Source organism: Diospyros lotus, chromosome 13, assembly GCF_014633365.1.
Source record: "Diospyros lotus cultivar Yz01 chromosome 13, ASM1463336v1, whole genome shotgun sequence".
Taxonomy (NCBI): Eukaryota; Viridiplantae; Streptophyta; class Magnoliopsida; order Ericales; family Ebenaceae; genus Diospyros; species Diospyros lotus.
This window is the reverse complement of record NC_068350.1, coordinates 1,604,682-1,629,622: the sequence shown is the minus strand read 5'-3', so window position 1 is coordinate 1,629,622 and position 24,941 is coordinate 1,604,682. Positions and strand designations below refer to the sequence as shown.

Sequence of the window (24,941 nt, the reverse complement as noted above, 5' to 3'; positions counted from 1 at the left end):
TTATTTGCAAATTTCGTATCATTAGAAACTAGTTTTTCATCTCTTTTTTGAGTTTTAATCTACATGACTTTTTATATCTTCGAAACAACAGAGATTGATTTTCTAGACATTAGACGTTAGAGATTGATTTTTTCCTTTGTCACTCAATCCTTTAAAAAAGTTTTTAATTAGAGCTTACAATTGGTTTTTTGGAAATGCCATTTTTCTATTTCACTTAATTCTTTTTAATTTTTTATTTGTGTCACACTAATTTTTAAGGTCTCAATTAGTCAAAAAACTATTTAAAATTACTTCAATTAAACTCTAAATTATGTCCAATTTCCTTAAATTGAATTGCACATATATCAATTAAAGAACAATTTCACTTCCATTCTAACGCAATAATTACGACTGTTTTAACAAGACTAACTCTATCATTTCTGTATATTTTCCATAAATTCTTTATGAATCATGTGATTCTCTTTTTTGACATGAAAGAGATCATTTAAGGTAATTTCATACCTCACTTTTTAGGAACTATTGCATTCATTGTTGTTGTAGTACATTAATCTGTATCATTTTAGTACATTACCTCATTTTATATATGTAGATACATGGATAATTGGCCTAACAATTTTCTAAATTTGTAAATCTTTTGAAAATATATTTAATTATTTTGTTAAAATTATAAATCATCTATGTCCTCGGGATTGTAACAGGAGTGAAGGAAAATTTGCTTCATTAGGGGTTTGGCCTTTGCGGTTGGGTCTTGAAGTGAAGCTCCAACATGGTAACCCTTCTTTCCCTTTCTATTGATATACACAGTATAAAGTACGGATAGATATGGACTAATGTATATTTTTTTATTGTTTTTAGTCATTTTAATTTACCATTTCCAATTATCTAATTTAATTACTTGACGAAGATTTTGAGAATTGAGAATGTATATTGATCATGGTTGTTAGCAATGTGTCGGACACTAGATTTGACATTTGATATAGAGTATTTTTCAAATATATCGCTATAATAAATTAATAATATGGATTATAAAACTATATATGATTATAAAAAAGTTATTTTTTATACAAATTGGCATTAGAGAGATGGCCACCACTATTATCAAGAGGCTGTCTAAAATGAATAATTTAACATTAAAAACATAGCACTATAACAATCTCTCAAAATCATTTTGTATTACAGACAAGATGATTATACAATTGACTATAACAGTTAGGCAAATTACATTATAATATTTATAATTGTAAAATAAAAATGTGTATTTAATTATATATAATTATATAGACCCCCTTTTACAAGGGCATCCTAGCAAGTAGCAAGACTCCTGTCACGCCCCCCTCTAAATATATATTTAACTCCTAACTACAAGTTAGACTTTAATTCTACAAAGATTAAGGGTTCATTAAACATGGTTTTATACTTTTCAATGATTTTTTTGATCAATTTTCGTCCTCCCCTATTTTCTCAAGAACAATGGATTATCTGTTGAGTTAATGTTTAAACTCTACACTTAAAAAGAGTTCCTGTATTGGTTATATATACCACTTTGAGTTAAAGTTCTGTTCTGAGTTCTCTCCAGAAAATCTTAAAGTCTTTATCTCTCCCCATTGTCTAGAGCTTTCAATTGGTACCGTAGCTCATATTGGTCTTGGTGGGACTGTGATGGAGAGAAAGCCAGCAAGGCTAGCTTTCTGTTCAAACCAGAACCGTAAAGCTACAGATTCTGTTATGGATTCGAGCCGTTTTCCAAACATCCTCACCTTCTATTTTTAAATCTTCTAGGAGAGAATACCAGATCTAGGTTGTCAAAATGAAAGCCTACTTAAAGGCTCATGACTTGCGATGTGTGGTGGAAACAAGTAGAAATCCACCTCTACTTGCAAATAACCTAACTGTTGCTCAGATGAAGAATCATAGTGAGGTGTGTACAAAGAGATTCAAAGCTCTAACCTGCATTCACTCAACTATGTTTGATGTGATTTTCATGAGGTTTATGGCCTATGAAACTGCAAAGGAAGCTTGGAATCTCATAAGAGAGTTTGAGGTTTTGAGAATGAAAGATTCTGAAACTGTTAAAAGAATATAAAGACAGGCTTGTGAAGGAGGTGAATCAAATTAGATTACTTGGAGAAGAGCTCTCTGATAAAAGAATTATGGAAAAGGCTCTTGTAAGTCTACGTAAAAGGTTTGAAGCAAAGATTTCTTATTGTTTCAGAGATATTTGGAGAAATTTTCCTCATTTTATGCCATTGGGATCGACCCCTATATATATATGTATGTATGTATCCCGTACAAGCCTAAATCGGCAAAGAGGGCAGAATTTGGATCTAAACAGGAGGAAATCAAGGGAGAGAATGGTGGGTCTAGACAGGATAATTATAGATCTTAATATTCCTTCACTTTAAGATTCAAAAGATTTTCTCAATGAACTTGCTCAAAACTTGTGAATGCTTTGCAAGCACAAGAGCAAAGAAGATCAACCAGACAAGAAACAACCGAGGGAGCACTTCAAGCCAAGCATAAGGTAAAAGAACAAGTAAGTAATGAGGGAAGGAAGCCGGCAGGAGAAAGAGAAAAAAAAGAAGAAAAGTATTGAAGGAAGTGAAGTTGGTAATAGGAAAGGAAAATTTCCTTCTCGTTCCATTTTTGCAAGAAAACAGGTCATTCTAAGGAGTTAAGTCATTCTAAGTAGGCCAGGAGTCTAATGAAGGGGATGCAAGAAGTTTGGTCGTGTGGTGAAAGTTTGTAAGAATAAAGGCAATTAGCATGGTTAAAGGCTAAATTGCTGAGAGTCAGTAGCAACAAGAGGAAGGTTGCTACTATATATTATTGCCTCCTGTTCTGCAGGTTTGCCTTATGCATAAATAAGTGTGTTTTTATTAACTATGTTCATCTTTCATATTGAAGACTTTGTATTGATTTCTATTGTTCGTTTAGGTACTTCTACAAACTGACCTGTTTTTGACTGAGCTTACAACCATGTTCGAGCATGCCATAGAGAAAGGTTCTATTTGGGTTACTTTCAAGCGCTGTAAGTTATCTTCTTTTATATCTTTATTTGTTTGTTATTCCTTAGGACATATAGATTGCTTTAATTTGTGCTTTTGTGTCTTTGTACATTTAGCATCCATGAAGTCAAAGGCACAAAGGAAGAAGAAGGCCTCAAAAAATGAACAACTTGAATACAAATGCCTTATTCGGGCAACCAATGGAAAGAAAACCATTTCGACTTGGGTAACTACTGTAAAAGACTATTAATTTTGTGGTTTTAAACTAGTTTCATTTAAAGATTTTGCTTGTTATCTATTTGTGTGTTCAGTTGGTGGAATTTCAAAGTATAGGTGGTCAATATACATGTACTGTTCAACTAGAACACATTAATATCTAAGTGCTTTTAGCTTGTTTGAGGATTTAATCCTTCCTCCATATCTATACCAGTTATCTTTCGAGAACCCCATAAAATAGAACATTCACAGCAACAAAATAGGCCATAGACAATACACTTAATGTATCGTTTTCTTGTGAAGGATCCTAATTGGTAATGTGGTTAATCTTTTAATTGTTATTGCCCCTTCCAATTGTAGAACTGGTTCTTTTTCCTTCACATAATTAGAGCACCAGATCTTGGAGCCAAATTTAAAACTAAATCAGTCTGAAAGTGGTAATTTTTATCTAAAGAAGGTAGATTTTCACTTTTCCTGACTTACAAGATGTCTTTTTTTCATGATTCCTCTCGAGAGGGTTAGATAGCATCTTATCTGGTGGAATAAGGCATTCTCTACCCATAGAAGGCGGGGACCTAAGACTTCTAGAATCTTAGCAAGACAGGTCTCCTCCTTTGTAATTGGTTTTAGAGATTTTTCATTTTGAGAGAGTGTCAGGGTCCATGCTTAAGACTAAATCTAAGCATATGTCCATGAAATGTACATATATGCGGCAACCCTAGAGCTGAAACAATACAAATGCATAAATGCTTTGGTACCTCCTCTCTTGTAAGGACCTGAGCTCGTGTCTTAGTTTCCTTGTACGAAAATGAGAGTCATGGCAACATTCTTTGCAAGCTTAGATTAACTGTTGGCTTTAGATAGGCACTCCATTTGTAGGACATTAGGTTATTCCTAATGCCTAGCCTGTAACAATGTTTGTTCTAGGTACTGATCAGGCATTGTAAGGTATCAACGACCTCTTGCTTCCCCCCAAAGCGTCTTAATTAAGCTTCTATGCAACCTTCTCCTGGTCCAATATATATAGGATAGTTGCAAATGGTCCTTTAGGCCTCTATTATCAGTTATTCTCGATGCCTCCTTTGGTGGATCAGATGTCTTGCATACTAAACTTACTAGGAATAAGGAGATGACATGAGCACCAAGGAGGTTCATGCACCTCATGGGTGATGTTAACACTTTTGGAGCAGGAATAACATTTCCCACATCGCAAGGTTCCATCTGACATAATGCATGAAATCATCCTTATGACATTCCAAATGATTACCCATAGAGAAACACATACTTCATCCAATACAGTACAGCCCTTGAATCCTTCATTTGGTCATGTCCTGTTGGCATATGAATACATAGATATGAGCTAAAAGCTTATGCAACATGCAACACAATATCCCCATATAGCACCTCAAGAAGCACAAAATGTTTCAACAGTACGAGACCATAGTGATCTTTATACATTGTGCCCAACAACATATATATAACATGCATTGATCTAGATGTATTTGTGACTTTAGAATTTTAATAAGGGTTTCTTGTGATTTTACACATTTTTTTTTCATGGTTTTATTGCAACAAAGGTGGGGCCAAATGAACATCAGTGCTTTCAAGCTTCATATGCAGCTATCCTAAAGGCCCAGATGACTGTTTTCTTTCCAGAAGAGGAGCCAGAATGGGTGGCAGACCTGCTAGGGGAAGATGAGCCAGAAGAGGTGGTGGGGGACCCTTTACCGGGGCCTCACCCAGAAGAATCACACCCTTAATGCATCCTTAAGTGTGGATTGTCTATGGTATAGCTGCTGCTGTAGTTTCTTTATCCTTTGGTTTGAATTCTGCCTTACTTTAGTTGCATTCCTATCTCGTTTGGTATTGTCCTGTTGTGTTGTGTTGTGTTAGGAATGCAATATCGATAAACATAGTGTTTGGTAATAAAGTGCAGTGCCGTGCTTAATAATATTAAAAGCAGGAGATAAACCTTTGGTTAATATTTTAGCATTGTGCCGTAGATGTGTAAAATGACTAAAAATAGATACTAGCATATTAAATAGTTGTTATAGAAAGTAACATGCTTTTGAAGAGAGATGTATAATACATATATGAATATGAAGGGTCCATGGTTAAAGAGCATTAAATACATATCATTTTTCTTTTGTGCGTTTTTAAAATAATATTATTTACTATACCTTGTTTTTAAGACTAAATATTTTGTATTGGTTGGTGTTAAAGCAAATGCATTTATTACAACTAGAAGTTTGTCCCATGTTATACACATGTAAGTAAAAAAATTGCACTTAGAGTGTGTTTGATCACACATTTTTTTTTATGAAAAATGACCAATTTTCATTCAAATTTTAACTTTTGTAATGTTTGATTAGCCAAATTTTCTAGGCAAATTGATTTCCTTCTTTGAGTCATGTGACGCCCATTTCTCACTTTTGCTGGAAAATATTTTCTCATGAGAGAGGGGCTGGAATAGATTTTTCAGGGAAATGAAAAATTAACCCAATGAGAGAGGCAGAGATTTGGTAGAGGAGAAGTGCAGCTAGCAGTCGCGATGATGAAAGGAAGTTTAGCTGACGGTCTAAGCGAGAGAGAAGGCGATTGAACGAGAGGGTGAGTGAGAGGTAGCGGCCGAGATGTGAACGACGATGATGACATGGGAAGCTCAACCAACGGTTTGAGCGAAAGAAATGATGACCGAATGAGAGGGCGAGCGAGAGGCAACGGTTGAGGGGTGAATGATGATAGTGACATGGAAAGCTCAACCAATAGTTTGAGTGAGAGAGAGGGCGAGCGAGAGGCAACGACCGAGGGGTGAACGACGATGGTGACAGAGGAAGCTCGGTAGTGGCCTCCAGTGACGATGGCTCCTTTCCCCTTCATCTTCGTCACCATTTCCGACTTTTTCCTCATCACCGTCAACATCAAACCACCATTTTGCAGCAGCCATATTTATATATATATACATATATATGTATTTATACATATGAAAATCAAATACTAAAATTAAAAAAAATATAATAATTTTTAGGTAATTCTTTAATTCAATCAAACATCTTCAATTGATATTTTCTTTTGAATTTAATTATAGATAATTCAATTATCTGAAATTTATTTTATTTCCATTCAAATTCTACCATTCAATCAAACACACCCTTAGTGGTTGAAGTTTACTTTTATTTTAGGTAAAATTTAAATTAAAATGATGTGTACTTTTATCTAAATATCTTTATTAAACAACTATGAATGCAATTGTTTTTCTATTCAAATAATCTATTTAAAAAATTATATGCTTGTCGTCTACAAAAAAAGACTGACCTCTCATGAACAAGTAAGGTGCTACAGGGAAACAAGCGCTAGGCTCGTAACAATTGTTTTTTATTAGCAACAACCAAATTTACTTGTTTACCCAAAAAAATAAAAAATAAAAATCAAATTTCTTTATTGTAATAATACTCAAAGGATTCACTTTTTCTTTTTTCCATATTAATTGGAAAAACAAAAATGCTCAAAGTCACTATGATTCCATATAATTCAGTATCTTATACTACTCTATCCAATTAATTAAGATTATAATTTGTAAGTTCGTCATTAATGAAATTAGAGGTTTATATTTGAGTAACAAAACTCAATGCGGCCGTTAGTGAAATAAGTATACCTATATGCAAGAGATTTTATTCATTTAGAGTTGTTAACTTTTAAGTATAAATAAGAATTTATAGTTTAGTTGTTAATAACCACTTCCAATAATTAAAAGTATAATGGCAGGACAAATAGAGTTATTGAAGTATGAGTGACTAGTCTAGAAAATACTATAAAAGTTATTTATTTATTTTTTTTAGAAATATTTTTCCAATTTTGCTAATGCAGGAATATATTGGAGAGATTTTAATTTGTTTATTGGAAACTACAGTTAGTGAAATATCTTTTTGTAATGGAATCGTATATTAAGATTTGGATTGTGTTACATTTTTTGTGTTATTTTCTTTTAATTTTCATATGTGTAATCTAATTCAAACAAATGCTATTGAATTGTTAACCTTGTGCAATATTGTCTACAAGGCAACAAGTGCCTTCTTAGCTATTACTTAAGTAGGTCAATTATATAGGAAACAATTACCTTCCTAGTTATTATTTAAGTAGAACAAGTGTATAGATAGGCATACACATCCGACCAACAATCCAATATTTGTCTAAGCAACTTGTTAAATAAAAATAAAATGTGATCAGATAGAAATTAACTAAAATTTGAGTTTTTAGATAATGTGACCAAATCATAGTTGCATCAATTAATTTGTAGATGGAATGATAAATTAAGTTTGGTGTGACCAAATCATGGTCACATCAATTGTTGTTAAATAAAACAAGTCACATTTTTTCAATTCCAAGGATTTGTAAATGTTGGGGAAATTCCCCCACAAATGCATGCTATTCAATCTCTAACATTTGTGTTTGTTCCTTGATATTTACCTAGATGTCGTTAATTTGAAGTTTGAGAAAATTTTCAAAATGTTAAGATTTTCTAAATGCTCTCAATTCAAAGATGTCGCAAAATCAAACAATGTAAACCTCAAAAATGAGGTATTGGAAGACGATTTTGCAAATGCCATTATTATGCCATCTAATAGGATGATCATTCCAAGTTCTCTCACAATTGAGATTTATTTCTCAACATGTCCGTTGGATTTAATAATGTAAAAGTTTTATTATTTCATTATTTTTCTTAAATGACAACCCTTGTATCAATTATTATTTATTATAAGTTACAAAGCTCTCATTTGATTTCTCGTTAGGGTAAAATTATCCAATTCTATATAAGGCATCAAATTGTTATCCTCGATTTCATCAATTAAGCTCTCTGTAAAGGTATGTTTGATTGCATTACCTATAATTTAATTATAGGTAATATTGCTTAGAAAACAAAAACTATCCCATTCCTTTAGAAAATGAATTTCATGGAAAGAAGTTTTAAATACTTGTACCATACATATTTTTTCATAGAAAAATTAAGAGTGTTTGATTGCTTTTCATAGAAAATGTGTAATAATTACATATTTTTCATAATAAATGTGTGCAATCAAATACACTCTTAATGTTTGTTATATTATCTTTTATTAGCTCATTTAACAAAATTTTGAAGCAAATTATCTTTTATATAGCGATCATTTAGTAAATTATCTTTATTATTGAGCACTGTTAGTGTGATGTCTTTTGTTTTTTAAAACAGAGGACAGAGGAATTGAGACGAGAAGGGTAGAAAAGACATTCTAGCATATTTCTTTAACTGCTAAAAGGGCAAAAATGTCGCTGCAATTAAGTCAAAACTTGAGGGTGCTCATTGCAATTTACTATCCTATCTATGCTTGGAACGGTCACATATATATATATATATATATATCTGAGAGGCAGGCGGAACGCATGTAGTCTGAGGATGAGAATATGAAGGGTCAGTGCAGCAGCGGTTGCAGTTTATCAGTTTCCTCTCGCCTCAGCTTTCTTCCTTTCCGTTCCCAAACTCTAGACCTAACCCTAGCCCGTAACATCGAAGTGTCTGCTGCAAGTTCTTCACCGAAATTGTCACTGCCATCGCCGTGGACGAGCAGAAGAGCAGCTTTAGTTGCTACTTTTTCCGCTATCTCCTCCTCGGCGTTCTCCAACTCCCCTTTTTGGTCGAAACCCCTTCTCCTCCTCCTTCCCGAGTTCTTCGAGCTACCAAATTCCGGCGGAGTCAAGGCTCTGGATCTTCGCCTTGGTGACGGCGAGCTCCCCATTGATGGGGACCAGGTTCCTCCTCTCCCTCTCTCATAGATTTATCCTTCCACCGAAGCAAAAATGTAAAACGAATATGATAACAAATGAAAATGAAAAAAATGACATTTTTAATAAAAATGTGAGAAAACATGCAAATGAAAAAAATATAGGAGTTTTTTTTTTCTCTTTTTTAAAATTTAATATAAAAATTAAAAAATAATTATTTAATTAAATATAAACATAAATTAAACATAAATATAAGTTATTTTCGTCTCTAACACGATTGTCAGGGAGAGACGCGATTGTTGGGACAACAGAGAAGGTATTATTTTCGTCTTTTAAGGTGATCATGAAACATAAATACATATATAATATTTTTTAATATTATGAGACTACGCTAAACAGAAATGGCATGAAAATATTTTTTAATATTTATTGACATTTCAAAGTATGAAATATTTTGAAAACGTCAAAACTGTTGGTAAGAGATCAAATCATATATTTCATTCTCTTCTATTCTATTACAGAGTTAGAGTAGATATATATATATATGTGTGTGTGCAGAGCTAGCCTATACAAAAACTACAAGTATTGAGGCTGTAATTGTGGATCCACGGTGACCCTATGATTGACGGATTACAGTACATGATTTCAGCCTGTGATATCTCTTCAATAACTCAAGAATAACTCACACCAATACTCCCCCTCAAGTTGGTACGTATATATCGATGAGTCCCAACTTGTCTAGTGAGTTGTAGAATATTTTACTATATACTGCTTTCGTAAGGATATCTGCTAGTTGGTCTTTAGACTTCACAAAGGGAACCGAATGATCTTTGCATCAAGATGTTCTTTGATGAAGTGTTGATCTACCTCCACATACTTCGTCCGATCATTCTGAAAGGGATTATGGGAGATGTCAATTGCTGCCTTATTGTCACAAAACATATTCATCTCGGAGTTGGGATGAAGCCAATTTCCGTTAACAGTCTTCTAAGCCACAGTAATTCACATAGCCCCTTAGTCATACCACGAAACTCAGCTTCAACACTAGATAGTGCGACTACTTTTTGTTTCTTACTTCTCCAAGTAACAAAGTTCCCTCCAATAAAGTTGAAGTAGCCCGAGGTGGATTTCCTATCCATGGTGCTCCTTGCCCAATTTGCGTCTGTATACCCTTTTACTCTTAAGTGGTTGTTCTTTGAGAACATGAGCCACTTTCCTGGGGAGGACTTCAAGTATCTTAAAATCTGTATGACAACGCTTATATGATCCTCACTTGGACAGTGCATAAATTGGCTTACCACACTTACTGCATATGCAATGTCGGGCCGCGTGTGAGAGAGATAAATAAGCTTTCCTACTAGTCTTTGGTATCTTCTTTTGTCCGTCAGTACTTGGTTGGGATATTCTCCAAGTTTGTGATTTGGGATTATTGGCGTATCTGCAGGCTTACAATCTAGTAATCCAACCTCTGTTAGAAGGTCTAGAATATATTTTCTCTGAGATAGAAATATACCTTGCTTTGATCTAGCGACTTCAATTCCCAGAAAGTATTTGAGTCCTCCTAGGTTCTTCATTTCAAATTCAGACACCAACTGCTCTTGAAGTTTCACTATTTCCTCTGAATTGTCTCCTGTGAGGATCATATCATCTACATAGACTATTAAAGCAGTCACTTTGCCCTGTCTATGTTTCAAGAATAAGGTGTGATCAGAGTTACTTTGCTGGAACCCATACTTTCTCATTGTTGTACTGAGTCTCCCAAACCAAGCTCGAGACGATTGTTTTAGGCCGTATAAAGTTCTTTGTAACTTGCAAACAACATTGCCTTTTGTGTTGGCTACATATCCTGAGGGAATATCCATATAAATTTCTTCTTCAAGATCACCATGTAGGAAAGCATTCTTCACATTGAACTAATGTAATGGCCAATCAAGGTTTGCTACAAGCGATAGCAGTACTCTTACCGTGTTTAATTTGGCTACAGGTGAGAAGGTCTCCTGATAGTCAACTCCGTATGTCTGCGTGAATCCCTTTGCTACAAGTCTCGCCTTGTAACGCTCAACTGTTTCATCTGCCTTATATTTAATTGAAAACACCCACTTGCACTCTACTGTCTTCTGTCCTTCAGGTAAAGTAACGAGGACCCACGTCTTATTTTTCAATAGCGCTTCCATCTCTTCCTTCATAGCCTGGACCCATTTAGGATCTTTCATTCCTTCTTCAACATTTGTAGGAATTTGACATGAGGAGAGTTCGTCTGTGAAAGCCTTGAGAGGTTCAGGAAGCCTTTTCGTAGATATATAGTTGGCAATTGGGTATTTCGACCCCTGGCCTTCAAAGTCAAGAGAGTATCTGTCCGGAGGCTTACCTCAGTTGTGCCTGTATGGCAACTCATAGCCCACAGGAGTATCGTTAGCAACTAGAGGTGTACTTGGAGAGTTCGGGGAGCTTAATTCAGAAGTATTCTCAGGAGTTGGGTCTGTGGATACTGTGGGACGAGGAGAGGGTACTACTTCTGCTTCAGTGGTATGTTGCTTCTCTTCATGCTTCTCACTAGTTTCTTCACTAGTCTCCTCAGGTATAGGGCTTGTTGTCCAATCAAATTCCGGCCAATCAAATCTCAACCAGTTCAACTCTTCATTCCTAGACTCCCCCTGAAGAGTAGAAGTGGGGTTGGCAGAAGGAAAAAAATACTCCGATTCTAAGAAAGTGACGTCCATCGTCACATAGGTACGACGGGTAGTCAGATCATAGCACCGGTATCCTTTTTGGTGTGGACCATATCCCAGAAACAAGCGTCGAACGGCATAAGGATCAAGTTTGGTGCGGTGATTCTTGTGTAGTGTAGGTGAACAAAAGCGATGCAACCAAAGACTCGAGGCGGAAGATTAAGGCCGTAGGTAGAGTAATGGTCGTGGATAGAGTTTGGAGAGGAGTTTGAAGCTTAAGAGCCTTAGATGGCATTTGGTTAATAAGGTGAACTGCTGTAGAGACAGCATCGGCCCAAAACTGAGTAGGGACACTAGCACCAAGGGGAAGAGCGCGAGCAGTCTCCAAAATATGTTGATTTTTCCTCTCGACAATTCCATTCTGTTGCGATGTCTGAGGACAGGAGGTTTCATGAAGTAAGCCATGGTGGGTGAAATATTTGTTGAATTCTCGATTCACATACTCTCCACCATTATCAGAGCGAAGTATGCGAATCGTAGCAGAGAACTGGGTTTTAACTTTTAACCATCTCATGAAATGAGCAAAAAATAGGAAAAACTTCATCTTTATTTTTCATCAGATATAACCATGTATCCGAGTGCAATCATCCACAAAAATCGCAAACCATCGAACACCAGACACAGTAGATTTAGGAGATGGACCCCACACATCATAATGAATAAGCTGAAACGGTATCCGACTCTTATTCAAACTCAAGGGAGTAACACGATGACTTTTAGCTAAGACACATGTCTTGCATTTAAAATCCAAATTCGACAATCCCGAAAATAAAGTAGGAAAAACATGTTTTAGATAACCAAATGAAGGATGTCCTAACCGACAATGCCACAACCAAATGTGCGCTTTATTTCGATCATTGGTGCTGTTTGCATGGTTAGCTCGACTGATGCCAAAATCTTCCATATAGTAGAGCCCCCCCTTCTAGTACCATGCCCAATTATCTCCTTGTTAAGAATATTCTGAATAAGACAAAATGTAGGATAAATTAGAATAGCACAATTTAACTCCTTCTTGACTTGGCTTACTGACAATAATTTATGTGACAATGATGGCACTAGAAGGGTATTGGTCAGGGAGAGGGCTGGTGATATTCTCATTGTACCAGCCCCTTTTACCAGAGATATGTCTCCATTAGCATTAGTAATGCTAGTATGTCGAGGAGAGGATCGTTCTGAAAAATCACTAGCATCATATGTCATGTGATCGGTTGTCCCTGAATCAAGAATCCAATCGTTATAAGATTAAGTGGAATTGGTCCCCAAAAAAGCCATACCTACATCCAAATCCACCATTGTAGCAGGGATAAGGGACAACTGGGGCATAACAGAGGCTATTGCAACCTTGCCAGTGCTGTTTGCTGCATTTTTGCTTATTCCACCATCTTTGCCGCTCCCATCCTGTCGCCTTTTTGCTTGTAACTCATGCCACCAATCCGGGTACCCATGCAGTTTGAAGCATGTGTTCCTGGTATGTTTTAAATTTCCACAATGAGAGCATTTTGTCCCATCTGATAGGCCCTTTGACTTAGAAGTTGAATTGAACCTTCTATTTAATGATAGAGAGTTGGTTGGAGTGGAGGGTCCCTGTTTGAGACTTCGTGAGGCCAACATTGCTCCAGCTATGTCTTCAACATCATGGGCTGTCATCACTGCTTAACGCACAGCTTCTCTACGAACATGGGCGTATGCTTGTTCCACCGTGGGAAATGGCTTAAGCTGCAACACATCACTTCTAATATTATCAAGTTTATCATCCAAACCATCAAGAAAGGTATATACCTAGTCCTCCTACAGCATATTGTTAAAGTATTGGATGTCCGCCAAACATTTCATGGGATTGGGGTGGCGGAAATCAATCTCCTGCCATAGAACTTGGAGGTCATTGTAGTACTTCTCTAGAGAGCCGCCGCCCTGCTTGAGTCTCGCCACTCGTCGCCGGAGTTCATAAACTTGGGCTGCATCACTTCCATCGAAGTAAGTAGTTGAAATTGCATCCCAGACTTGCTTTGCCGTTGAAAAACGGATAAAGTTACCGATAAGGGATGGATTTATTGAATTAATCAACCATCCCTTCACATTTGCATTTTTAGTCCGCCACCTATGGAAGGACGGGTCGGTTGTTGGTGGTTGCGGGAGATCTTCGTTGATATAGTTGAGTTTATCCTTGCTCGAGATGTACATCTCAATGACTTGTGACCAGAGGGCGTAGTTCGTACCGTCCAGTTTGATGCCAATCGGCGCAGTTCCTGAATCGGTGGTTGGAATGGGTGTCGGAGCTTTGCTCAAAGCTTCCGTCATCCTTCCAGTCAGTTCGTATAGAATAAAGGTAGTGGTTGGGGATTCACCCGAGTGAGAGTCGTTGTTGGTCATAAGAGAAGAATTGTTGTCGGCCATAGGAAAAGAATGGGGCTCTGTTTCACTAGGGTTGGTTGAATGAAAGACAAAGGATCGAAATTTGCTCTAATACCATGTTGGTAAGAGATCAAATCATATATTTCATTCTCCTCTATTCTATTACAGAGCTAGAGTAGATATATATATATATATATGTGTGTGTGTGTGTGTGTAGAGCTAGCCTATATAGAAACTACAAGTATTGAGGCTGTAATTGTAGATCCATGATGACCCTATGATTTGAGGGATTACAGTGCATGATTCCAGCATGTGATATCCCTTCAATAACTCAAGAATAACTCACGCTAACAAAAATGACACCATTTTAGTGTTTCCGTGCATCAAAGGATTTATCTATCCATAATGGTGGAGATGAAATGCCCTCTTCTTATGTATTCATGCATAGTCTGCTAGGGATCCTAGTAATCTTATAAGGATCGTGATTGATACATTCACAGTCCTAGTAATCTACTTTATGATATGTTTATTGCTATTAAAATTTGTAAAACCTGATAAAGCAATAACAGATTCAAATGTTTATTGGCCAATGCATTTTTCTAAATTCTTGGTAATAGAAAGTTATGGGCTGTTCTTTTCGTGTTTTTGAGTTTTAAGTTTTAAATTCATTTTCAATTTTGTGTTTTGAGTGTCTATTTTGAAATTGTTGAAAACACGTTATTTCTGTCTGTAGCATATTTTGCGTTTTGAAAATTTTGAGCATGTTTTTGATGAAAACAACCAAAATGACTTTTTGTTATTTTGAGTTTTCTTTCAAAATTTTTTATTGTTTTCAAAAATACTTTCTGAAAATATAAAAGTAAACACGTTTTCACTGTTTTAGAAAGCTGAAAATGGCTTGAAAATAGCAAACAGAATGTGGCCTTAGTTTTTCTAAGGTGTTGAAAATCTTGATAAACGTGGTCAGATATTTCCGTAGAAAAGCTCAAGTTTTTGGAACAAAATGGTAACCAGAGCAGGTTTTCTTGTTCTAGTGCCAGATATTATTCTGTGATCCAGTTCCATGGTACTCATACATCTCCATTTTCTCCATACATTCATAATCGCATGTTGTCAGCTTTGTCTTTGTATTTTGTGTGCTGTATTTAGACTAAGTTTTTTTAGCCCATGGCTCCATGTTATGCAAATTCTTTGCAATCTCGTTCTCCATCTCAAGCTCAAATTCATGAATGCAAGCTGACTCATGAGTGTTGCTTTAATGCTTCAATCAAGTTTGATTAATCTTAATTTGAATCATTTCCAACACCAACCTTTAGTGAGTTTGAACAAACTCAAAACAAAGAAAAAGTAGAATTAAACTCCCAGCCATGAAGATCGTGCTTGAAAAGAGTGGATCAATCAATGTTTCTAAAGTTGAGAGCAAGTAATCATTTAGAAGGATAAGAAATAGAAAATGAATGTAAACCAAAATCTAGCTTTCTAAGAACTCTAGTATCCCAAAATAAAAGGACACTGCCGTCATTGTCCACTGCATCTAGTGTCCATAATTCTAGCCAATGAGCTTCCCAAATACGTTTAACCAACTGTATTGAACATGACTCCAACTTGGATTGTTGTTGCAAGAAATAACTTCACCTTTTGCACAATTTTTATTGTTTCTTAGCAAGAGATAAAAAACAAGGTATAAAACTAACTTTAGTGAGTTGTGGTGTTTTCTACATGTTGACTTTTAGGGAATGATGTAAATTCTCCCAATTGTGTTCCCTTATCCATTGATAAACCTGGGTCTTGGGATTTTGGGGGGAATCCGAGGTCAAGAGTTGAGGGATCATAGCAGTAGCTGGGATCAACTAGCTTGTAACTGCTAGATTCCTTTGATTCTTCAGATGGATCCTTACTAGGTTTAAAGAGTAAGTTTCTAGGAATTAATCTTGATCATCTGAGGGGAAAAAAGCATGAAAGGATAATGTTGTCATACCATTGCATGAGAGATAGAGATAGTTCCTTCGCAGAACAATCTCAGAAGGTCAAGGTTGCCAAAGTCTGATTTGTAATTTAGGTGTAAACAATCAAACTCATCTGGTGATGTGTGATTTATGCACAATTAATTCAGGTGTATCTTAGTCAAATGTGCATTTAGTGAAAATATTTGATTCTTTTAGTTAGTTTGTCAATATCTGAATTTTTTAATATAAATCTTAGACAAGTTTTTAAAAATTCACAGACATCCAGTTACACGTGTAGGAATGAATTCACCCTTTCATCTACTCTGGTACACATGCCTGCAGCTGCTAACTGACAAACTGAATTTGTTGAGTTATTATGTTTGCTTGCACAGAAATTTTACACTGACATATTTGATTGTCTTAGTAAGGTTGCATACAAATACAATCCTTCCTCAACCCTTTTAAAGTAGGGAGCTTTGGGCACTAGGAATTCCTTTTTGGATTAAATGCAAAAAAGATAGAAGTGGAGATCAAACGATCATTAAGACTTTTTTGTTTTTATTGATATTGTATATACAATAAGTGAAATACTGCATTTTTCTTGTTGAGGATATGCATTCTCAGATATTTTACATGCTTGAATGATGTTTGCATGGAATCTAGAATTCACTCTTGCAACCATTTTTGTGGAATGGCATTAAAGTTTTTGAACCAATCTAGATAAACTATTCATGTTTTTCACCACTTTTTTCAAGGTGGCAATTCATTACTATGGAAGGTTGGCAGCAAAACAAGGATGGCGCTTTGATTCAACATATGATCACAAAGATGAAACTGGTGAACCAATTCCATTCACCTTTATCCTTGGGTCAGGCAAAGTAAGTTCTAATGGTAGTTAGTAATACTTATCTTTTATTTCATTAGAATGTGTTGTAGCTTTGGTTAATAAAAAATAATTTGATTGTTGAACTGTCTGGCACGAAATGTTTGAGATGTATATCATGATCCAAATATGCCCCAATTGAAGTCATTTATTTTTATCCCCAACTATGGAGCTGCATTTCCATTCCCTCAAAAGTGTACTTGCATGTGATCGCCACTTTAAATTCGAGCAGCCATATAGATACCCTGCTGTGGCCTAGGTATCAAAAAAACAATAGTCATAAAACAAACTAAAGGAAAAAGATAACTGAAAATATGATGTATAACCTGTTTCTATGTTGTATTATCCATGAAGCCCAAGTAGCTGTTTGATTATAATGACACATCAATGTGACAATGAATTTGTATGCTCTTGGGTTTGCATCTGGTAAAGTTATTGGTACTACATAGGGTGTACATGTTTGGTGCTACCATAGTAATGACAGATCATCAACAATAGGTGGGTGGAAATTTTTTTTAAAGTGTCAACAGGGTATTTCTTATCTATATATTGGGCATAGTGAAAGCTCCTTCTCTTTCATTGGCGCAATTTTCTTTGTTTAATTCAGTAAACAATTTCGATAGTCTAGTTAACGAACTAGGGTAGGATAGCAAGCGAAGCAATAAGGAATGTAGTTTGTAGCGGTCCTCCTTTCTTTTAAGAAAAAGAGTTAATATATACATAACTAAGATTTTAGTACCTGAAGGAACAATAAGCAAGGCTAAAGTTCATCTAGTGTGCTAAGCAGGAGTTGGTCCTTAATAGTTGTTTTAGTTGTACCTTTTGATGAGCCAACTTGATGTAGCATAGAATCTATGGGTAACTTATATTCTTTCATTCTCTCTAAATGTCTATATTCCCCTAAGGGTTGTTATATTGTGTCTCCACTGAACTATATTTTAAGAAGCACAAACATGGACAAAATGAAAAGGGTTAAAAAAGAGGACAAAGAAACAATGTGGTAAATGGAAAGAAAATACTTTTTCTGTGTAGCCTTTTATTTTATATATATGAATGTAACACAACTATCTACCAATTATGTTTAAAAAGTAACCATTTTACGTGGAAAACGTCATCTCAACCATACTCTTAAGGTTCATTTCATGTAGAAACACTCTCTCGTCAGTCATAAAGCATGGCGATGCTAAAATGTAGTTTAACTTGATTGCAGTTTATTTATGAAAAAGGATAATACCATGGATCGAATATCACAGTCCAATACATCATTAATGCCCCCAGATAAAATAAAAAGTGCTACCCCAAATAAAATAATGTAATTGATCTTATCCCTTTATTAGTTATCAAGTACCTTCCCTATTATAAACTTTTTCTTGTCAACATAATACTACTTTAATAATTATTGTAAGAATAATGATAAGGAAGCAAGCTACATATCAGTGACCATAAGTGTAGCTTTGGAAACATAATCTCATTCAAAGTTGCTATCTCATGGAATGGTTAGTGATAAAATATTTGCTAGAAGTTTCTCTCAACATTATTTATGGCAGATTTATTCCTTAGGGCAAGATTTATGGTGCGTAGAACACTAATTGTTAGATGAATGTGAGATAATTTTGTTCTTTTTTTAATCCCCTATTGATTTACCATTTGGGACGCTTTTGATTGTTGCTTTAACTAAATGTTGGGGATGCATCCTTGATGAGTTCCTTCTCAATTCTTATGAATATTCAATATTATGAAAGAATAGTGTATCTCCCATCACTATTACTAGCTTTAGAAAATCGTCCCGGCACTCACTAAGAATGCACTCAGCAGTCTCACCTTTCTCCCTTCATTTGCTTCTAACAGGTTTAACAATCAATTAACATTTGTGCTCTTATTTTGAAGCAATTTAATCCTCAACTTAAAGTAATTGGACTAAATATCATAAGATCCTGATAATTTGCTGTGCAAGGATCAACATTCATTTTCAAAATGGAATGAATCCTGCCTAGTAAAACATCTATGCAATTTAATGTTATTGTTTCTAAATCCTAAGCTCAAAATCCTTCGAAAGGAGTTGTCACTTATTGCAGCGACTAGTTATTGCCTAAAATAATTGATTAGCCTCTATTGTTAAACTAAGATTATGCAACCAAATGATGTAGTTGGAGACAAGGGAACCTTGTCTGTTAACTACTTTCTTCTCAACCGATATAAATGATGCTTAGCTTCTTTTCGTTCTCCTCCAACTTTCACCTCCCCTTATGGTTGAGTTCCTTGTGACAGTAACATGAAAGCGCCGCACTCCTACCTTGGGTGTGCCCTATCCACATTTCTTTTTTTTAGCTTTATGCCATATCCACATATTAGTATAGGTAGCCATGATCACTTTTGAGACACAAGTTCTGAGTAGGGTTCCTCAGAGCATCATCATTATCCCTAGCAGCATGACATCATCATTCCTTTCTCATTTCACATTATCATCGTTTCCATAATGACGCCTCTTTTATGCACATTATATACACATGCAATGCGCATGAAATCATGCAATTATGCTACCATAAACATTTTATATATAAAACTTTTAACATGCCACACATAACAAACCATATAATGTTTGTGAGCAGAATATCTACAAAACAATGAGTTAGTGCAATATATTTGACAAAACAAAATGCGAAAATATCACAAAGTATATACAGAAACTCTTTGGCAGTCACGATGAACACATTCAAGGCTCAAATCTGGGCAATGAATCACCACTTAGGCAACACCACGAATAAGGACACCAAGCCCCAACGAAACCCAGGCCCGAACCGCCCAATTGCCTTTCTCTCTCTCTCGGCCTAAATGAGCCCCTCTTGCCAAGAACAAATCTGCTCTACACAAAGTAGAGTCCACCAAGGAAGCAAGAGATATCACAAAGATAATAGGTCGAAGAAAGCTAACTGAGAGGATTTCTCTGTTTTCACACTCCCTCAAAGGATTTGACCAAGCCGAATATATAGGGAGAAAAAGAGCCGCACAAAGCAACACGAAGATGCTGCACGAAACAACAAGGGGGCAGGCAGGCCAACAGCAAGGGGAAATTGCCGCCGACCGGCCAACAACAAGGAGAAGTGGAGGGGGGCTTTCGACACCGACTTGGGAGGGAGAAGAGAGAGAGAGAGAGACTTGAGTCTCCAAAGACTAAACAAGAAATATATGTGAGGGCAACATAGGGCATCCAACAAATGGGTTTGCACAAAGCAAATGGGCTAGGCTTCTTCATCTCTTAAGCAAATGGGCTAAGGCCCATTTCACCTCCAAAGAGATGGTAAATGGGCTTATGGCTCGACTTCTAATTAGGTTGCCAATAAGTGGTGATGTGGGTTAATGCTTCAATCATGGACCAAGCCCTATGAAGATTATACTCGCTCGAAACATCGTCATCGTCTTGGGCCTTATTCGGAAACACAACCTAACAATGTTCCTTACCTAAGCCATTATAGGTGCAGAAATCGGCCCTTTGCTTTCTCATTGCATCTTTCCTTTTTCCTCCTAAGCTTTCTCCCCTCTTTTTCTCTCATTTACCTCTTGCTTCCTCCCTTTCTCTCTCTACCGTTTTGTGTTGAAACCAAATGGATGGAAGGCTTATTAGGAACATGAAGCAGCTGGAGTTGCCCAATGGCTGCCATCTATCTGATAGGCAGCCATAACATTCCGCTACCAAAGACGTAAGAAATAAGGGCAGAATAAGGATATTGAAATGGGAGAAGGCCAATTGGTGCATGTGTAGACAACAAATTCAGTTAAGGGGTAGAATGGGAAGAGCGAGGGGGGGGGGGGCATGTGTGGGCAACAGATTCCTATAAAGAGAGAAGCAAATAGAGTAGAAGGCAGGGAATATTTTGGTGAATATAGAGGGAGAGAGCTTGGACCTCTCGAATGTCCAATTTTCTTTCATTTTGTTAATTTCCAGCCTTGTAACTTCCTTCGGTTATCAGTAATACAAGTAATCCAAGCTAGACTATTATCAGTAGCCTATCACTATCCTTCGCAAGGTGTTTGTTTCATAGGTTGAGACCCAGCTGCCTGCTTCATCCCTTCCTTCACAACTCATCCATATTCTAGAAGTTCCCACATGATGCTAGAGACTTCTAGTAGCTGCTGGAACTTGATGTAGAATATTTTAATCCCCATTAATTACCCTTAATCACTTAATTAGTGACTAATTATGTTTTCATAAACCTTGACAAAAATTAATAATTTTTATACTGTTAGAATCTCTTTTTATGCATAATAACATATTAAAAATGTATGCAAACACCTCTAAATTTAATTTTTTAAAATTGATTTTAATTCAGTTGCTTGCCTGAGGTTTTAACTTGCCTGCTTTGTGATCTTTATATTTTAATTACATATCTTACAACATTTATGTGTGTGTGTGTTACTGCTGCTTTTCATGTCACCTGATTTAATCTCAGGCATTACATAATTCCACAACACATGATCCACTTTGGCTAAATTGTACATTAGCTTCTTAAGTCTATCTTATTTACTCTAGGACCCCCACATTAGCCATGTGAAATTGTTAAATGTTTTACTTTAACCCATTTCCTAATCATCGTGTCTCTCGGATGTTTCAAGGGTATGTGTGCTACCAGATTTCCTTGAGTTCAACTTTCCTTAACCCTATTTAATGTAGGTTAGAATAAGATTCTATAGTCAATAAAAATGTCAGTGGACTTTGGATTTCTGATTAATCATTTCTCTATAAACAGCCCTTAGGTCTTATCTGCATAGTGTGGTGAGCATTTTAGAATCATCAGAGATATTGTGAGATGGGTGTATTAGGATTTTGGGATTGAAAGATCTGAATTTTTTACTCTCTTACGCTTTGCAAGTAGGCACTTTGACAAAACACATTAAACATGTATTTATCTGATTTTTCATCTTGTCTAGATTTTGTTCAATTTACTCCTTACTCGATTGATTGCTTAAAAATAGAAAGGAAGGGAATAATTATGATTATGATAACGTTGTAACAACTCAATGGCTGAATTTCACCTCTATTTCTTTGAGATTTAGGATTTAAGTAGCTAGATCCATAATGTTTCAAAGATGTATGTACAATCCATCATTGAGGTATAGTGGCCAGCAGTTATAGTAGTTCTAATGTGATGCATCCGAGTGAACAAAAATAGAGACATCACCAGATTACATGACGTATTCATCTCTTATCTCTCTGGTTTGTTTGCAATTGAATTCTTGCATTTCTACATCATTGTAGAACATTGCCTTTAGCCTTGTTTTTTTCAGTTGTAATTAAATTAGAGCATTTTGGTAAACCATTTAATGTGTAGAGGAATCCTTTTAAGTTTGATGGCTTAGTAATTCTAGGTTATACAAGGGGTTGAAGCAGCTGTAAGATCAATGAAGGTACATGGCCAGCGTCGAGTCATCATCCCCCCATCGCAAGGATACCAGAATACATCCCAAGAACCGATTCCACCTAATGTAAGCACTCACTATAATCTATATATATTCTTCCAATTTATTCATGTGAGTATGGTTCTCATGAAATTTATAACAACAATAACAACATATCAAGTCCTTATCCCATTATGTGAGGTCAGTTATATAAAATTCTAACTTGCCACTCATTTCAAGTGAAATGTTATGTTGCTGGCCACGGGCAAACTCAGAGGAAGGTGTGGGCCCTCCCTCCCCCCCCCCCCCGCGCATGCCTTCTTTGGGCAACAGATCAAAGCCCCTCATTTCAATTTATAGCTTATCTTTTGTAAGACCCTTATAACTTGTGTTATATCTAACCTAGGTGTATCCCACTAAGTTTTTCTTGGTCTTTCTCTACCTCATTTAACTAGATATGTAGTTCATTTCATTCATTTTTCTCATAAGAGTCTTCCGTGGTTTTTTTCTCACATAATTAAATCATCTTAGTCATATCTCACGCATCTTATCTTCAGTAATAATAACTTTAACTTTATTTTAAATAATCTCATTCTTAATTTTATATTTTTTTGTATGATAGTGTGTTGCGTCCATCTTTACATACTCATTTCTGTTGCATTCATATTTTACACATGCCAATTTTTATTGTCCAACATTCTATGCAATACGACAAAGGTTGTCTTATTGTCATCTTACAAAATGTCTCCTTTAGCTCTAATAGAATCCTGCAATTCTAATGAAATATATTGGCAAAAAAGAAGAAGATTAGTAACTTTGGTATTTTCGTAGATTATGGTATGTAAATTTCAGGTGTTGAATCTCATCGCCCCAACCCCATCTACAAACTGAAGAAAGCATGTACTGTATTTATAGCTTTTTGCAGTTGGTTTTACTTGGCCCCTTCCATTTACATATGCTTATTGAAGCTTCTTCACTTTGTCCAGTTTTTTGATAGGCAAAGGCTATTTACCACAATTTTCAATCCAACACGCCTTGCCAATGGAGAAGGCTCCACATTGGGGACTCTCATTTTTGATATCGAGTTGGTCAGTTTGAGACATCAATGAACTACTTTCTGTCATTACTTACCCTACAATCGACTTTTCAGGTCTAAGGTAAAGCTTTTCCAAAGAAAGAAGACTCCATTTGTAATTAGGTTTTGAATAGATGTAACTATTCAAATGTCAGGACAGTGAGATTTGAACACAAGATCTCGGTCTATATATTGAATAGATGTAACTATTCATCATCTTATCTAACAATCGAAGGTTGTAAATATGAATAAATCTTGTTTTTATTTATATATTATATTTTATGAGCACGAAAAGGTGATAATTTTTTTTAGATAACATTTATTAAAATAAATAAGATAAGATTAGAATGTTTTCCGAAGAATCAAGATATAAAATTGTCAAGATAAAATTTTGAAACATTCTAAAATTTTTATCAAATTGTTTGTTAAATTTTTTGAAATACATTAAAAGACACATGCGTCATTTTTTTTTATCCGTAAGAACTTGAATAAATTTATCCAGAAGAGTAGAGATATAAATTTATCTGAAAATTTTCAGATAAAAAATAATATGACTTTTTATCTAAAGAGTTGTTAGATAAATTTAATAAAAATATAATAAAAATATTTTTTACATCTCATATTTTTCTATTTATATTTTATTTAATGAGCACTACCTTAAACAATTATGTAGTCATAAATTATTATTATAAGTTTTATTTATTTATTTATTTATTTTTATGAGATTAAATTACCAAACATGTCATTTTCAGTTATAGATTGAGCAGTTGGTTTCACACGAGATTCCGTCATTTTCGGCAAGCAAGAAGGCTGTCGTTTTGCCTGGTTCCGATTCGATTCGAAATCTCTCTCCAAAACGGGATCAAATATCTGCTGTCAAACAGTGTTTGCATGGCTGATCCCCTCAGATGACAATCGGAAACTACTACTTTCCCGGACCTTCTCATCACATGTTCCCGGAAAAACCTGTCGTCTCATTTCGCGATATATGGAAATCGCAATCTTCTGCAGTTCAAAACGATCAATCAGTCAGTTATCGATTCTAATTCGACATATCCCGCCGCTCTCTCGATGGCGCGACAAAGATCGTTTCCGTCGCGCCCGGGCAGGCGGAGGTTCGGGGAATTGGCCGTGGGCACGGCGGCGGATTGCACGGCGGTGTGCTGTTGCGGCCCATGTGTGGTGGCGAAGCTACTGGTGATGGCGTTATACGATCTTCCTTGCCGAGTGTGCCGGAAGGCGAGGCGGAGGATGACGAACAGGAGGAAGAAGAATCAGATGAAGAAGATAGGCATCGGGAAGCGACAACCGTCCATCTCCGGTGGGAGTTTGACGTTTGATGAGTCGAACAAGGGCGGATTTGGAGCGATGATCATAGACCGCGGCGGCAGCGAGGCAGCGGCAGCCGATTTCGAGGCGGAGATGTGGCAGCTCTTCCGCGGGGGAGGGTTCTGGAGGAGCCTTTCGCAGAGGGACATCTGAATAATACCGATTATGAGTGTGTAAATATTAATTATTAGTTATATTTATTGTATTTAACAAATTGTGTATAAAATTCTTATTAACAATGGATTAATTGAGCTCGGA

At 35.9% G+C, this 24,941-nt stretch overlaps 3 protein-coding genes across 7 annotated transcripts in view; all 3 read left to right on the top strand.

The window, feature by feature from the left end:
• LOC127788312 (signal recognition particle 14 kDa protein-like) overlaps window positions 1–5,151 on the top strand; it is a 28,271-nt gene extending 23,120 nt beyond the window's left edge. The window contains exons 3-6 of the mRNA XM_052316453.1: window positions 699–769; window positions 2,935–3,028; window positions 3,122–3,231; window positions 4,799–5,151. Coding sequence (XP_052172413.1) covers window positions 767–769; window positions 2,935–3,028; window positions 3,122–3,231; window positions 4,799–4,981 — 390 coding nt within the window. The 5' untranslated portion in view covers window positions 699–766 and the 3' untranslated portion in view covers window positions 4,982–5,151. The remainder of the gene's footprint in view (window positions 1–698; window positions 770–2,934; window positions 3,029–3,121; window positions 3,232–4,798) is intronic.
• Window positions 1–24,240, top strand: part of LOC127788311 (peptidyl-prolyl cis-trans isomerase FKBP17-1, chloroplastic) — a 47,344-nt gene extending 23,104 nt beyond the window's left edge. Inside the window, exons 1-5 of one of the 5 annotated variants that reach the window (XM_052316450.1) lie at window positions 8,634–9,002; window positions 16,758–16,880; window positions 22,250–22,366; window positions 23,266–23,436; window positions 24,107–24,240. In XM_052316450.1, coding sequence (XP_052172410.1) covers window positions 8,658–9,002; window positions 16,758–16,880; window positions 22,250–22,366; window positions 23,266–23,388 — 708 coding nt within the window. In that variant the 5' untranslated portion in view covers window positions 8,634–8,657 and the 3' untranslated portion in view covers window positions 23,389–23,436; window positions 24,107–24,240. Of the gene's footprint in view, window positions 1–8,633; window positions 9,003–16,757; window positions 16,881–22,249; window positions 22,367–23,110; window positions 23,180–23,265; window positions 23,650–24,106 lie in introns of those variants that run through there. The other 4 variants (XM_052316451.1, XM_052316449.1, XM_052316452.1 and 1 more) reach the window with 4 other exon arrangements.
• A 185-nt stretch (window positions 24,241–24,425) lies between these two features.
• Window positions 24,426–24,836, top strand: LOC127788741 (uncharacterized). Its single transcript, XM_052317336.1, has one exon. It carries the CDS (start codon window positions 24,426–24,428, stop codon window positions 24,834–24,836), a length of 411 nt encoding a protein of 136 aa, XP_052173296.1.
• The last annotated feature ends 105 nt before the right edge of the window (window positions 24,837–24,941 follow it).